This window comes from Metarhizium brunneum, chromosome 1 (assembly GCF_013426205.1).
Source record: "Metarhizium brunneum chromosome 1, complete sequence".
Taxonomy (NCBI): Eukaryota; Fungi; Ascomycota; class Sordariomycetes; order Hypocreales; family Clavicipitaceae; genus Metarhizium; species Metarhizium brunneum.
Window position 1 is genome coordinate 3,059,172 of NC_089422.1, and position 14,875 is coordinate 3,074,046.

A 14,875-nucleotide genomic window follows, 5' to 3' on the forward strand; every position below is an offset into this window, starting at 1 on the left:
TTATCGGGCGTTTTGTTTTTACGGGCATTCAGAATGGGCTCGTCCCCGAAGAGGGCACCTCCTCCGACCAGAAAGATACCTCCTCGACGCCGCTTCTAGCTCTTGACGGAGAGCGAGAGGTGGCTCTTGGAATACACGATATGCTCTGCATGGCCATGAGTTTAACCCTCATGGAGGGGTATTACACGCAGGCGTGCTTCTCCGCAGCCTACGTGTACGCCTTGTCACGGCTAGTTGTGTACGGAGGTGCCGTTGAACGGGCTTTTCTGTGGAGTTGCATATCGGAGAGATGGCTACATGCCGTGTTTCAGTGTGGATTGGTGCTTTACTGGGCGTATGTTCATTTCTTGCCCACGGCTCGGAGCATAGCCAGGGCCACCGCAGCTGGGAAGCCCGCGATGGGGGTGGTTCATGGGATTATATGGGGCGGGACGGCGTATTTGGTGCGCTATTCGAATAAGTATTTCCTTTTCTTGGAGTTGAGTGACATGTTGGTCACATTGGGGTGGATGGCGCTGGGGTTGGTGACGGTGTTGCTGTTGAAGCTGGAGACGGTGTTGGGGTGGAGGGACGCAAAAGAACGGGATATTCTGGTGAGATAGATGCTGGCATCAAATAGTACGCTGCGAGCTGCCTAATCGCATGTCAAATACATATATTCCTCGGTACTGTCCATGTCCGTGTCTCTGCAAACCAACTGTGAATAATCATTCTCCATTCATGCATTATCAAGTACCACTGGGGCATCGCTCAATGACTGCTTCTTTTACTTCCCAAAATATCCCACCGTGTAAATGCAAACCATGCAAAGCCCGAACCCAAGCCCAACTCCAAAAAAGAAAGAAAGAAAGAAAGAAAATCACAGCCTTTTCACCTTTTCAGTCCATTCCTTGGCCCCCCTTACGCCCTCGTGGCCCCTCCGAAACAGATTCCTCTCCCACTCATCCAGGCCCCTCAGAAACTCCTCCCCCTGGCCGCCTACAGAGTCCTCGGCCTTCCTCGCATGCAGTCCAACATCGTTGGCCCTCACGACAAACGTGGTCCTCAGCACGGCACCCAGCTCCCTCTCGTCGAACAAATCCAACATCCTGACGCCAACTCCGTAAAAATGCGGGCTCTGGTCACGCAGCGCAACCGCCCGCGGGTCGGCCTTCAACGCGTTGATGACTTGGTCGGACAGGCAGGGCGGCAGGTTCAGCGTCAGGGGAGCCTTTGAGTCTTCGCCGGCGGAGGCGAGCGCGAGCATTTCGGCAAGCCAGAGGGGCAGGGAGAGCGGCGTGCCGGGCTTGAGGCCGGAGGAGTTGTCGAGGTGGCCTAGGTAGGGGACATCGAGCTCGAACTGGCAGGGGACTTTCTGCGGAGGGTCAGCTGGACAGGTTGGCACCGCGAGTTGTCATTGAGAGTCCATGGGTACCTCTGCGTCTGTGAGGATAGCATCCACGTCGTAGTACGACATTATGAATGGCGATGCGGCATTGCCAATGGAAGAAGCTTCGTCTACAGAGGTCTCGGTTGGTGGGATCAATCAACATGCGATGGATGCACCGCGACTTGGCCCCTCCACAGTCCAGCTTGAGATACCAATTGGTGTCCAGTGGTCCACACGCGTCTGGGCAGCGACAGCTTGATGTGATTACTAACGCCTGTCACGGCACTGGCGCGCTGTTTGCTTCGGCAGTGGCAGTGTCGTCATTGCCAAGCACAGACTGCCTGGAGCTCTGTTACACGGCAGACGTGAATCTCGCTGCTGAATGTTTCGTGCAAACTACAACGCCTTATTCTACAGAAAAATAACGGCCATCTTCAAGGTGCCCGTGTTTCAGATACAAAGACAAACGTATTAAAAATGAGTCAAGGGCGTCGCCCTGGATTTCACCCGCCAAGGTCTTGACGTCGGCTCGGACCTGCGCTCGCCTCCGATCGGCTAGTTTACCTAAAAGCTGGCAGACAGAGCATTATATTCCGCCTCGCGGCTCGGCATTGCATAGAAAGGCCGAGGTCTAGGAATTGCCTTTTTATAATTTATTCATAATTGCACTAGGCTGGTGACGAGCTGAGTCGTGCCAAGGACGTGCTTGAACTTGAACAGCTTTCTGTATTGAGCCGAATAGCCTACGGTGGCTGCCTGCCCAAGTGTCGTCAGAACCGTGGCCAACTCCATCAACAACAGCTCGAGGCCAAAGACAACAAAAGAACGTTGGGCACACGCAAGGGACCAAACAGACATCTTTCCAAATTTAATTGAGCTTATCGAATAACCAACTCAATACCTACTTAGGTACTTCCTTGGGTAGCCCATGTCTGTAACAGCTTTCTCAATTCCGGTCAAGCCACACCAGCCACAACACCAGCCTTTCCGCAACAGGCCAACCAGCCCAGCTGCTGCCGACGTTTAGCGTCACCCACCCACAGTGACGACGGGCTGATGCACCCGACGCAATCCAAGCTCCAGCACCTCGAAGCTCGGCTATCCGAAAGCTCCTGTCCCCAACTTTTTGACATCATCCACCTCTTCCCTTCCACCACCCACCCTGCTCCAATTGGTAAGCCATACGTCGAGTCCCTATTAAACATCAACCTTCAGCCTGCATCCGTCACCAGTCCCGACCTCTGAGTCCAATCGCCCTCATTCCTGCCACCTCCATCGCATCTCTCTCAAAGGTGTCTCTCCCTCCGCAAGCTAACAGACTCGTCGTTGTCAAACACAGAACCCACCATGTCATCAGCGCTTCTTCGCACCACGCCCGTTGTGAGGGCCGGCCTGCGTGCCGCTAAGCCCATGGCCATGGCTAGCACAAGCTTCGTCCGTGGCAAGGCCACTCTGCCTGATCTTCCCTGTAAGTCTATCCCAGTTGGCTCCGTCGCATCCGCATGGTTCTCGCACCGACGTGTATGGCTGGAGGAACAAATGTCGCTAATTCCTTGCGCGATTGATTGCCCCCAATAGACGATTATGCCGCTCTCGAGCCCTTCATCTCCGGCCAGATCATGGAGCTCCATCATTCCAAGCACCACCAAACCTATGTGAACAGCTTCAATGCCGCCAGCGAGGTGCTTGCTGAGGCCCTTTCCACGAACGACACCAAAGCGGCCGCTGCTCAAGGTCCTCTTCTGAACTTCCACGGTGGTGGCCACGTTAACCACTCCCTTTTCTGGGAGAACCTGGCCCCCAATGGAAAGGGCGGTGGTGGTGAGCCCGAGGGTAAACTTTTGGTATGTCGACCTAGCCCTCGTCAGCCTCTGGGGGCGCACGTGAATACTGACAATTGCTCGTTCGCGTAGACCGCCATCAATGAAGATTTCGGGTCGTTCGAAAACTTGAAGAAGCAGACCAACGCGACTCTTGCTGGCATCCAAGGCTCTGGCTGGGCCTGGCTCGTCAAAGACAAGACCTCGGGCACACTGTCTCTTGTTACTCGTGCCAACCAGGATCCCGTCGTTGGCAACTTTGAGCCTCTCCTGGGTATTGACGCCTGGGAGCATGCTTACTACTTGCAGTACCAGAATCGCAAGGCTGAGTATTTCAGTGCCATCTGGGAGGTCATCAACTGGAGCACGGTTTCCAAGCGGTTTGAAAAATGAAAAGCAGTGTTTGACATGTGACGAATGTAGCTGAATATATGTAATATATACACCTTGGTGACAATACTCAATGTGCGCGTAGCTCGCCAGTCGTCACAAAACCCCATGTTTCGTGCTCTGTTATCAATCGAGGCTAACAGCAGCACCATTAGAAGTATAAGTTCCGAATTTCAGCATTGGCCCCAAAGAAACTCGAGCAGACGCTCTTGACGTCATTGTGCTAGGGGAGCTGGCATCGAACGACTCCTTGGTATGCTGCCAACTCGGCGGGAAATTCTTCACAGAAGATTTCGCTTGCATACTCATACCAATCAGAATTCTTGTCACTGGTGCGGGCTTCGAAAAACTTTACATATTCCCACCAGTCTGGATACCAGCCTGCACAGTCCCAGCCCATAATGGCAATGATTTGGGACTTGTCAACTATTATATTCTTGGGGCAAATGTCGCCATGCGACATGACAAGCGGAGATTCGCGCCTAAGTTGCTCAGCAAGTGCAGCACCAACAGAACTGGGAACTGTGGCGTAAAAGGACGACATAAGAAATGCTATAAACATGCTGTGAGTAGGGTTTAGCCGCACAGCCCAGTGGGTGTTGTTTTGATGCTTGTCCAGCATGAGGGAACATTTCCCAGAGGCAATAGACCCCAGCTGCGCGTTTTGCCGTGGAGTCTTCCGTAATTGTGTGACAAATTTTCGAACCTGACGGGCTATATCATATTTCTGCGAAGCTGAAAGACATTTCTAAATATCTTCCAGCCGTGAGCCATGTGCCACGCGGTCTATGGAGTATTCATGTGCAGGGGCAAGCTGGCTGACTTCGTTCAACGTAGGCAGACGCAGCACTGGAAGTCCCATTCGGCGCATTAGTTCGTTTACAAGCAGTCCGACGCTCGTGATTTGGTCCGTGTGTGTGGAAACTGCAGGAACAGACTTTTTGGTCGGCTTTGGCTCCAAGGTCAGCCGCAACAGCCAGCCTTGAAGCAGGCTTGTGAGATATGTCGTGTGATGGCTAGGGGGAGGCGCTGTGCGACAGGGTTAGATGGGTCTAGAAGCTGAACATGGTGCTGAAATCACATACGGAGAGGGAAAAGGGCAGCATGTTGTCGACGGAGCCGGTAATCAAATGCAACATCTCCCAGGTTTTCTTGCTCGAGCAAGTCGCGGGATCGTTTTCGTGATGTAGTAGCGGACGTCTTAGTTGCATCGGGACGATCCGGCTTGGGCCTGGCAGCATTTGTATCCTTCAGTGCTACAACGTTTGAGCCGGTGATGCGAATGCACTTGACGCGTGGCGGATTTGGAAGCTCGATTTCTTTGGCGGAAGCATCTCTGAGCATTTTCTCCCGTTCGGGGTTCATCGCCATTGCAGTAGATGAGGAATCAGACTTTTCTGATGCCCAAACACACTTCGGGAGGAGACGTGCATCGAGAATCCCCAAAAGCCCTGCAAGACGAGGTTGGCCGCAGAATTTATGACGATACTGAAAAGACTGCCAATGTCAGCATTTGAGGCTTTAATTGTTTGCCGGGTGGAAACATGGAATGCAGCTGGCGGCAGGTGCCAGTCACTTGCCAGGCCCCGTACCTTCTTGGACCTTGATTTCCCTGGCACCTGCAGCACATGTCCTCAGCATATCCAGACCAAGTAATTTGCATTTCGGTCTTAATATTGGTGAGCTCTACAAAGCATCTCCGCCTCTCTTAAACTACTTCCTAGACTCTAGTCACAAGGTCTTTTGAAGCGTGGTCGAAACAACCATCGAATACTGACGTCAATTCTGGATAGGTGCGGCGTCCTTTGTTCAATGTTAGCTAGACATCACCATCGTTAATTCGCTACCACCGCGACAGTGCTCAAGTCTTGCGGCTTTTGAATACGTCACTTTCATCCATGGTTTGCAGCATGTGTCATCAACCACCTTGAACGTCAACGGCCGGTCGATGATTGCCACCCGTCGGCGGCGTTATCAAGACAACCCAGAGGACAACCGGAACTCAGATGCCCTCTGACTTTGCTGACTGCACCATCTACTGGTGGTGAGTCGTGATCAACAGATCCAAATCTCAGGAAACGGGCTGATCTACACACCGGTACAGATTGCCTGGTCGCTACTTTGTGGGATGATTTTCTTCGGCTAAAAAGATGTGAATTAAGCCACGGTTGGTGATAACCAGTTGGTAGAATATTGAGCCATGATGATATCAAGACAGATTAATGTCCCGAGCTATTGATACTCATTCTAGCCTCAAGTCTGCCGAGCTGTCGAGCCACTGCAGACGATCATCAAACACTGCGAAGACTACTGGAACAATGAATGCTGGGGCTTGGGGCACGTCAAATTTGAAATGAATGGAATAGTGGAAGCTGGATTTTGAAGTTTATTGAATTCGCGATGATGAAAAGAGTCGCATAGACCATCGATCGAACTTTCGGCATGTTAAAACGGTTCTCAGAACTCATCCCTAACCCCCGAACGCCGACACTTCGGAATGAGATTAATCTACGCCGCCTGTGGAACGTGTAAACGGCCCTGGTCTAGATCAGATGCACATGGCCAGGCTGGCAGTTCATTAATGGCGCTCACGTTGAATGAGACTTATGGGCTCAAACTAGATTAAAATCCATCGCACAAATGCCGAATTTAGGTTCGGATGTCGACTGCATGCGTTACCGTGCTGCCGTTGTTACACTTGAAGGCGGTTACTGGCATCCTCACCGCCCTCTCTGGCTCGAACTTCTGGACTTCAATCTGTGAGGCGTTATCTTGCGTCTATCCTCCAACGCCGCTCGCTTCTTGGTCCCATGAAATTCTCATACGGCATCCGCAAAGCTCACCTTGCCGAAACCGAAAGCCTGGGCTTGTCTGTCAATGCTGTGCTGTACTCGGCCTTTGGAAGTACGAAAGCATCCTACTTGAACCCTGAACGCTGGCAGCTCTTTTGACATTCGACGGCTTTGAAAAGGATGAACAGCAGCATTTTCTCTGAAAATCATTTGGAGCCTATGACCCTGCGTAAGGATGAAAATTTTGACGCTCTTAAGAATCTACATCTGATACTCATAGTAGGCTCTTCAACCTCGACGTACTTTCCTATATACCGAGATGAATCTTGACGCTTATGTGCATCAAGAGGCAAATTGTGCTTGACCAAGTCAAGTCACCCGGATATCACCTCTGCAGGAATGAAGTACTGCCGCATTTCAGTTTCCAGCCAACCATACAATGGCATATAATTCTGGGGATTGCGCGGCTGTCCCTGTTCGTATATACTCAGGTGTGGCGTCCCGTCTTCAGGTACTTAAATTTCCCCAACGGATTCGAAGGGATATGGGCAGGCAAATTGACGAGCTCCTTGAACCCGGAAACCTTGGTTCCACAACACAGAAACGGCTCATTGCCGAAATCCGCTTCCCGTGCGGAATGACGGCATCAAGGTTTCCCAGATGTTATACAAGAGTAATTCGGCGATGGTAATCCTCTGTTTCCAGCACCTGATATCCCAGAAATGTGTTTATGCAGTATAGTGTCCAACTTTTATAGTGGCTATATGTCAGTGCTGGATGAGAGCACAACACGAGATATCGCTATTTGCGATGCAATGTAATTTTGCTCTGGGTAACGTTACGCAAGTCCATACATATCTATGCAGATGGCTGGGGGCGACATTAAACTCACAAAAGCTTACCTGAGGTTGATCTTGGGTCTTCCGCAGACCCGCTGTTCGGACACCTTGAAACACCGATCCATTGGGTCGGTACGCCAGTGAAGATATTCGAGCATGGTTTCTTGTGTCACTGGTATACGAAGGAACGGGAAGACTAGCCTGCGTTTGCTCATCTTGAACCGACAGTTTGGTAAGCGAACTGGGCGGCGCTTTGAACCCCCAACATTTCAGTCCGCATTGCATGGAGAAAAAGCCTGGCTACTTTGTCTCATCCTATCCAAAACGCCGGATCTCAGACGTTTCACAGAGCTAGAAGTTTTGATGAGCACGCCAAATTTGGAAAGCGTCAACACAGCGTCAACATCACCGGAAACGAACTGGCCAGGCCCAGGGCCACGGAGTTCTGCATCTCTCTAAACGCTTTCTCGGTAACCAATGATTTCGCCGACTCCTGTCTCACGCGTAGAGTCAAGGCGAGAAAATTATTGGAGTGGTGCAAGGGCAAGGAGTTTCTCACATTTCGGCAATGTCTTCTTAAACTTCCACATGTCTCTCACCAGCCCTTCTGGTTTCCGAAAATATGGCTATTACCATGGCCGATAGCATTATTAGGAAAGCTTGCGACCGTTGCCACTCCCAGAAGCTGAGCTGTAAACGAGTCGGCGACGAGGCCTGCGAACGCTGTGTCAGACTTCAGACCGAGTGCAAATCAAGTCCCTCTCTTCGCTATAAGAAGCAGCAACAGCAGCACGGCCAGCAATACCAACGCCAGCAGCAAAGAACCCCATATCAGAATCAACAGAAACCTCAAACACAACCATCAGCATATTCTACGCCAGTGTCAAAGCCCCCTGTCGGCAGGCGTTCGCCCAAGCGTCGAAGGACAGCTTGTGAGTTGGGTCTGCTTTCAGGAGAACAAGGCATGTTATATTACCTTGAAACCACAATGATATGACATTGTATTGTGCAGCTATTCTAATAGCCCCTTCTCGTCTATAGGAATACCAATCAATCAGCAGGCCGAGGACACATTGTCTGAGAAGCAGAGTGTCGTCGCCACTGAGGCATCGTTGGAACCAGCAGACTTTGATTTTAGCCAGATTGAGAACCTCAACTTCTTTTCGCCCCCTCCAGCCGCTTCCCTGCCACACAACTCAGTTCCAGGAGGTCTTGACACCTTTCAGCCTGTCCCCACGTTCCCAGACCCTTGGGATCAGCAGTTGAATCAAGCCGCCGAAGCATTCCACGCTACGCCAACATCTTTCCAACCCGGAGACAACAGCGGGTTTCAATCAGCCGTTCCTACACTGAGTCTGACAGAGACTCCTCACAGTCAGTCTCTTGCAGAAAAGCGCAGAAGGCCCCGTCTTAGAAACCGACCGAGGCAAATTGCGTTACGCCAGATCGCAAACGCACCAGCCACACACATAGACCCCCCAAGTATACACTGGATGGCGCAATTATCTGAAATCAATTCTCGGCTATTGGACCTTGCGTCTGTCTTGCCCCAGCAGCAACCGGCAGCATGTAATTTTGACACCCTGGGCAGATCAAATGATGAAGCGTTTGCCAACCAGGGGTTTCCAATTGATGAGATGTTCAAGCTTACTCGACGAGTGGCTGATGTCCTCGACCGGTTGTCGGCAGGAGTAGGCGCTTCTGCAACCAGAATGGACAACTCTGACCCCGGAAACTCCATGTTTGTTCTCTCGATATATGTCCGCCTGCTCGACATGTATCAAAAGGTGTTCAGTCTGGTTCGCATGGAACTGTCTCAAGTTGATTCGGAAGCTCTCTTCCGATTCTGGAGACTTCCTGACGTCCAAGTTGGGTCTTTTGCCGTGGACCCTTCTCCATCATTGCAGATGTCTCTTACTATCCAGTTGGCAGAGGAGTTTCTCGCTCGTCTCCGAGTGGCGACTGCGGCCTTGGATCCTGCCTTGAGCAATGGCGGTGGAAGCAAAGGGGTATCTGAAGACGGTGGGAGTGGCAAGTCAATGTTTTCAGATGTGGTGGACATTTCTTTTCGAGCTGTCAAGACGAAGGAGGAGAGCCTTGGGAAGCATCTCGCCGAGTTGCGGGATGAAATTGAGGCCTTTCTAAACCCTTAGACATAGTGTTTGATGATGAGTTGGAAATCGGTACGGTGTAAACGATACAGATGCATGTATATCTGCCATTTTGGGGATAAAACTGCTTTCAAAGAGGTAGTTGGGTAAATTTAGTTGAAGGTTATACGTCAGTAGTCTAGTAGAGACTGGCACAATCCGAATCACCGCCTCTGTTTGCACATGGCGCTCGCCTACCACAAAATGTCCCTAGAAAGGAGTGAAACAGTAATACACTAATGGTGAGATTAGTTACAAAAAAGGGTCCGTTGTCCTCTCGTATTGTATAACTATCATAGAGTTGCACTTTCGTGGTGCAATCTCCCCATGACACACACCGCCCTGGAAGATCAATACGAACTCGGTAGGCACATGACTGAATCAAGGCGACAAACATTGACAGAAATCCATACCGGGACGTAATTGGTTTGAGGGCAGCCTCGCGTGACCAGATGGCAGTTCCGCGCCAAGCGCTCCCAAAGTCAAAATCATTCGAGGTCTGCGACGAGGCGCAAGCCAGGACACAAGCACTTTCAGTTGGCGCACGGCTTTTCAGCGCGACTTGGGGCCAAAAGTAGAGATGCGCCGCCTGTTTGGACCTTGATCGCCTTTTGAGCTGCCGAAATACACGCGTTCCCCCACCCACGGCGTTCGGTCCAGTGTACGGAGTATGCCGGATACAGCTCAATTGCCGTCGTAAAACTACCGAGAGAATCCCCACGTTGGATGAAGATGTGAAACATGCGCATTGAGCTTTCCATATGTATGTAGTACGTATATTCTCGCGACCAATGTGATGCCCGGCTGGCTTGGCGATGTACTATTGCCGGGAGCTAGGCGATCCGTCCGTCCGAAGCCGCGGACGTTCTAAGTCGTCACCGTTGCCAAAAAGCCTTGTAATTTTTTGTTCCCTTTGGGTCAAGGTTGACAAACTCCAATGGGCGCCGTCTGAACTGCTTTCTGTGAGACAAATGTCAAAGCCTCTGCAGATGACTAAAAATAGAGCCCATCAACAAGGACTTGGGTATTTCGTGTATGTACGGAGTACGCACATACATATCGACTGCTTACAATGCCTGCCATGGCCGCCAAGCCTATTAGTCCTAGGTAAAGAATAATCAGACGGGAGCCCCCAAATTGACAATGTGGGACTCAGCCCAGCCCTCTTTTTGCCGCGATAGCCATGCCTCCCATCACTTCGTCCGCCACCAAGACCACGGGTAGTAGCAAACATTAAGAGTTACGGTGTGGAAGGCAGGCGTTAAGAGGGGTGTTAAGGCAGGCCAGGGCGAAGAATGGGGGCCGTTTGTTATTGATTTCAGGGCGGCGGCCAGTGGGAAATGCGAGCTTTCCTGGCTAGACCCAAGCAAATTCTTATGCATGCCTGTTTGGTAATTATCATGTCTTGGACGTGGAAGAAGGGAAGAAGATCGGCAAAACGCCTGATACATTTCGTCACATTTCAAGCCCATGATGCGATCCATTTTTGCTGAAGAGAATGCCTAGCCGAGCGGAGCCTCAATGGCAGCACGGTCTTATGAGAGACTATTCTTCTGAGCGGCGTGATTACGTTTTTTTCTTTTTGGCCCTTCTCTTGTAAGCGGCACCATGGGGACTGCGATATCCCGAGAGGGATTTCTGCACGGCTTGCAAAGGTCGTCACTTAGAATTCGCCATTGGCCTCAAAGACGCAATCGTCAACGACCGGAAATGTCGCAACACAAGCCATTGTTGGCGGGTCGTTGCAACTCTGGGGGGGCGTGTTCCAGACAAGAAGGTCTTGAAGGAGGATGCAGCCGCAGGAACGGTTCGCAGCTGATGTGATTCAAACAAGCCATACAGACTACTCCGTAAACGACCCTGGTATGCAGTTCCTCCAGTTTGCACACCCCCTCTTTCGAACGTCCATGACATATCAAGCCTGACATACCACAACTGGTTGGGAATTGCTTGGCCATAGCCTGTGACAATAGTGTTGCTAAGCAGGTCAAAGATGCTGCCCGTGTGTATTCTCCCGCCTCTGCTGCCGGCCTATTGGTGATCTAGGAAATTTGGACTCGGTCTGTCGAGATGCAACGCGTCTTCTACTACAATGCCTGAGAGAGAGTGGCATTTGTTTCTTGATGGGCGTTTTCTGTCTTTATAAGTCAGATCTTGGCATCTTTTGAGCCTCAGAACAAATGACAGCTAAGGATCCTCTCAACATACCGTTTTGTTCTGTCTTACATTTGAACCGCTATCCCTTGTATTTTGATAGTAGATTCTCCGTACTCGACTATCTCGACAATTCCAAGTCTCAGGTAGCTGAGTGCCAGGCAGATGACAGTGCAAGGAATAAGCGTGAAGTCGTAAACACCAAGCCAACCATATCGCCTGTGAATTTCATTATCAAGGCGGATATGTATGCACGTATATCTTTTGTAAGTGAGCACACCTCCCACTCTAGTTTACAAGTTGGTTTCACCAAGTCTGCACTTACACTGCCTTGGAGATGATGTCGGGCGTATGCAAGGTTCAAAGTTATTTGGCCGCCGAATCAAGGACTAGTAAAGATGGTTCTCTCTTATAGGACAGCATGATACGACTCAGAAGAGTTCTCACGATCCAATTTCAGTGGCTTTCACGCCAGAATTAAAATGCTTCCCTCTAGACAAACGTATCTGCGGCCTGAACTGTGTGAAGTTCTGGCGTGCTAGGCAATCAATACCTTTCTCGTCTCAATGATAGAGGACATGTGGAGAGACTGGAGGTGACCACTTTCTTCTAGCAATGGCACTGCACTACTCCGTACTTCATGCACATAGAATATACAATATGGGAAGGAAGAAAGAAAGAAGGAGGGAAAAGAAAGCAAAACCCGAGCAGTCACAGTTGCTTCGACGAGGCATGTCTCAGACAACTGGTCACTGACTGACTGCCCGCTCGGCGTCCAATATACAGTACCAGGATATTTAATTTGATCTAGTCCTCGAAACCAGCATCGAGAGACAAGACTACCAACAACCAGGTTGTCGGGCTCGATCGGGGACCTCATGTTCCCAGGTATTGGTACAAGTAGCGTCATCAAAGGCTTATGGACATATGGACGTTTACTCCGTGTCTGGGTGCCTATTGTATTGTCGTCCACATTCCACAAATTGCCCAGGTTGCCTGGTACCTTGAAGATGTTCAGCCAAGGTTTGTTTCAAGCCTGGTTCCCATAGAGTCTCTCAGTAATGCGTACGGAGTATACCGCATTTGAACCCAGCCAGCTTGGAGCCAGCGAGAATCCTGTTCAAAGACTGCAGTCGTCCTTTTTAGCCGAACACTTCAAGATGGCAAGGGTTCTTTTACATGCTCCCCACGTGTGTGCCTATGAATTAAATGGGGAACTCAAGAGGTGTCTTCTCGGTAAAGAATATTCGGAGCGACACCAAACACCAAGTCGCTGCGTACCTTTGCTACCGCCTCCACTTTTGAGACAACAACACTTGCCCAAGAAACTTAGGTACCGAGGTACACTGTCGCCGTATCAGACGAGTGAAACCGGAGAGAGCAAAGCCAAATCGTCCGGTGCGGCACTGCTTGATGCCATTCCGTCTTGATAGTCGGATCCTTGAGCCCTGTACTCTGCTACCGTAAGACCGACCATTCCTTTGAAGAGCAGAAACGAATCAAGGTCACTTTTTGCGCCAGCGTCCAGAGCCATCTGGGGAGTAACAGGGGCTTCGGCGTATGCTGTTCTGACAGATCCCGTCATGGAACCAGGACCCTTACCACCGGTCCACTAGGTTCAAGTCGGCTAGAAAGGCTCCCAGGTCCTAGGCCATAGGCAGGTGGCCTGCGGGGGCCCGTTCAATGGACCTTTGATGCCAGGCATAATACTTGAGAAGCAGCATCATGAAGCGATCTGAAGAAGCGGCAACCATGACGTGCCAGTACCACTTGCTCCCAACAACGTAGCACGTGTTCCAAAAAATATGCTCCGCGTTTTGCATGAACGCAGCCACGGCAGCAGGGCACCGGCATTGGCTTCAGCTACCCCCCCTGAATATGTACAATATACGGAGCAATAAAATGGCAAGACGGGAGAAGAGTTGTGCTGGCGGCACTGACGTCGTGCGACGGCTGCAACTCACCCGTTGGCAACTAGTAAGTGGACTAGCCACGGTAGCCCTGGTCTTAACATTGAAAAACCAGAGACGTGGACCTGGGGCGATGTTGATTGGTCTACTGTTACCGACCCCAGACAACCTTGCTGGTCAGGGCCCAAGTTTGAGCCCTTGGAAACGCTCTATCACAACTGCGCCGTGTGTTCTAGCAAATAGGGAGTCGACGGTGTCGCGGCTTGTAGCGACCAGGGACGCCACCGAGGAGCCATGATTCGGTCAAGTGGCAGATAACTTCGTCAACCTGGGTCACTGACCCGCCGCGGCGGATGGACCGAGCCGTAGCGTCGGGGCCAACTAGTGCCTCTTGGTTTTGACACTAAACGCTATTTTTGAGCATTACTGGTACGAAGAGTATGTACAGTATGTTGTTGTGTTGTATAGTATCGCAGCCCTTGATGAAGTGGGCAATATAGATTCCAGTGATGCTTGAAATTCCATGGATTCTGTGAGACCGCTGCAAGGTTGACAAAAATGGCTGGCAGTGCGCATACATGATCCAAGCCTTGCAGAATAATTAATATTTGTCAAGGAGCAACGGTATGTAGATCCTGAGGGGCGCTCCCATTGATGGACTGCGGCTGCCGGTATCAAGCGGCCACGAGCTGTTCGATTTCGGTTTCCATAGCCACAGAGAGACTGGTGTTGTAGCTAAGCTTTAACCTCACAAGCCGGACCGGACGCATACCAGTTCGACTACGTCGCGGTCGAATCTGACTTTCCGAATAGCTGTCAACTATGGTGCAGTATTATGATGTCATACAGTCAGCCCGGGCACGATAAACGTACTATAACTTACACTGATAGACGTGTTTTGGTACTCATTCTTGCACTATTGGCTGGCGGCCAACGATCGCCCAGCTTCACCGGTTCCTCCATGAGGAAGGCGGTCGGAATAGTTACAGGGAGTATGCTGGTTGCCCAATGGCAATCAGATCCCAAACTATCGCGGATCAGTCGTCATAGTGCCCTTCTTTTGGATGCCATCCTGCCGTCAGCTTGAAGTTTACGAAAAAAACTTGGTCGCCTCAGCGGGGCCACTTCCAGTCTGGCACCACATTTCAACACATGGCGTGGTGGAATATTTTGAGTTAGACAAAGATCTCCGAGTAGCGTGAGGAAAGTCCCAGATCCAACCGACTGTTGTGTGTCAGGTATGCATTGCAGACTGGATTGTTATTACCATCCCCTAGCTATGATTATATCAGATGATGAATCATACTGGAAATGAAATAGTTGGTCGTGTATAGCTCAGACACGGTTGTAGGTTGTCAGATAGCGTCGAACAACTGCAGAAACTTGACTTTCAAAAAAAAAAAATTGACGGATTCCGGGATGTAACAACTCAAAATACACGCACTCCTCAC

At 50.7% G+C, this 14,875-nt stretch overlaps 4 protein-coding genes across 4 annotated transcripts; 2 read left to right on the forward strand and 2 right to left on the reverse strand.

Annotated features, from left to right (window-relative positions):
* Positions 1-859: 859 nt before the first annotated feature.
* PSF3 (DNA replication complex GINS protein) lies at positions 860-1,456 on the reverse strand (the record flags this gene model as incomplete). The annotated part of the gene is made up of 2 exons (XM_014694089.1): positions 860-1,354; positions 1,415-1,456. The coding sequence occupies 2 exons, from the start codon at positions 1,454-1,456 to the stop codon at positions 860-862; spliced, it is 537 nt and encodes a 178-aa protein (XP_014549575.1).
* A 1,260-nt stretch (positions 1,457-2,716) lies between these two features.
* SOD2 (Superoxide dismutase) lies at positions 2,717-3,582 on the forward strand (the record flags this gene model as incomplete). The annotated part of the gene is made up of 3 exons (XM_014694088.1): positions 2,717-2,837; positions 2,948-3,213; positions 3,283-3,582. The coding sequence occupies 3 exons, from the start codon at positions 2,717-2,719 to the stop codon at positions 3,580-3,582; spliced, it is 687 nt and encodes a 228-aa protein (XP_014549574.1).
* Positions 3,583-3,802: 220 nt separating this feature from the next.
* On the reverse strand, positions 3,803-4,950 carry G6M90_00g009400 (uncharacterized protein; the record flags this gene model as incomplete). The annotated part of the gene is made up of 3 exons (XM_014694087.1): positions 3,803-4,327; positions 4,403-4,608; positions 4,665-4,950. The coding sequence occupies 3 exons, from the start codon at positions 4,948-4,950 to the stop codon at positions 3,803-3,805; spliced, it is 1,017 nt and encodes a 338-aa protein (XP_014549573.1).
* A 2,882-nt stretch (positions 4,951-7,832) lies between these two features.
* On the forward strand, positions 7,833-9,363 carry AT326 (Isoflavipucine cluster transcription factor; the record flags this gene model as incomplete). The annotated part of the gene is made up of 2 exons (XM_066129667.1): positions 7,833-8,115; positions 8,252-9,363. The coding sequence occupies 2 exons, from the start codon at positions 7,833-7,835 to the stop codon at positions 9,361-9,363; spliced, it is 1,395 nt and encodes a 464-aa protein (XP_065986125.1).
* Positions 9,364-14,875: the final 5,512 nt, after the last annotated feature.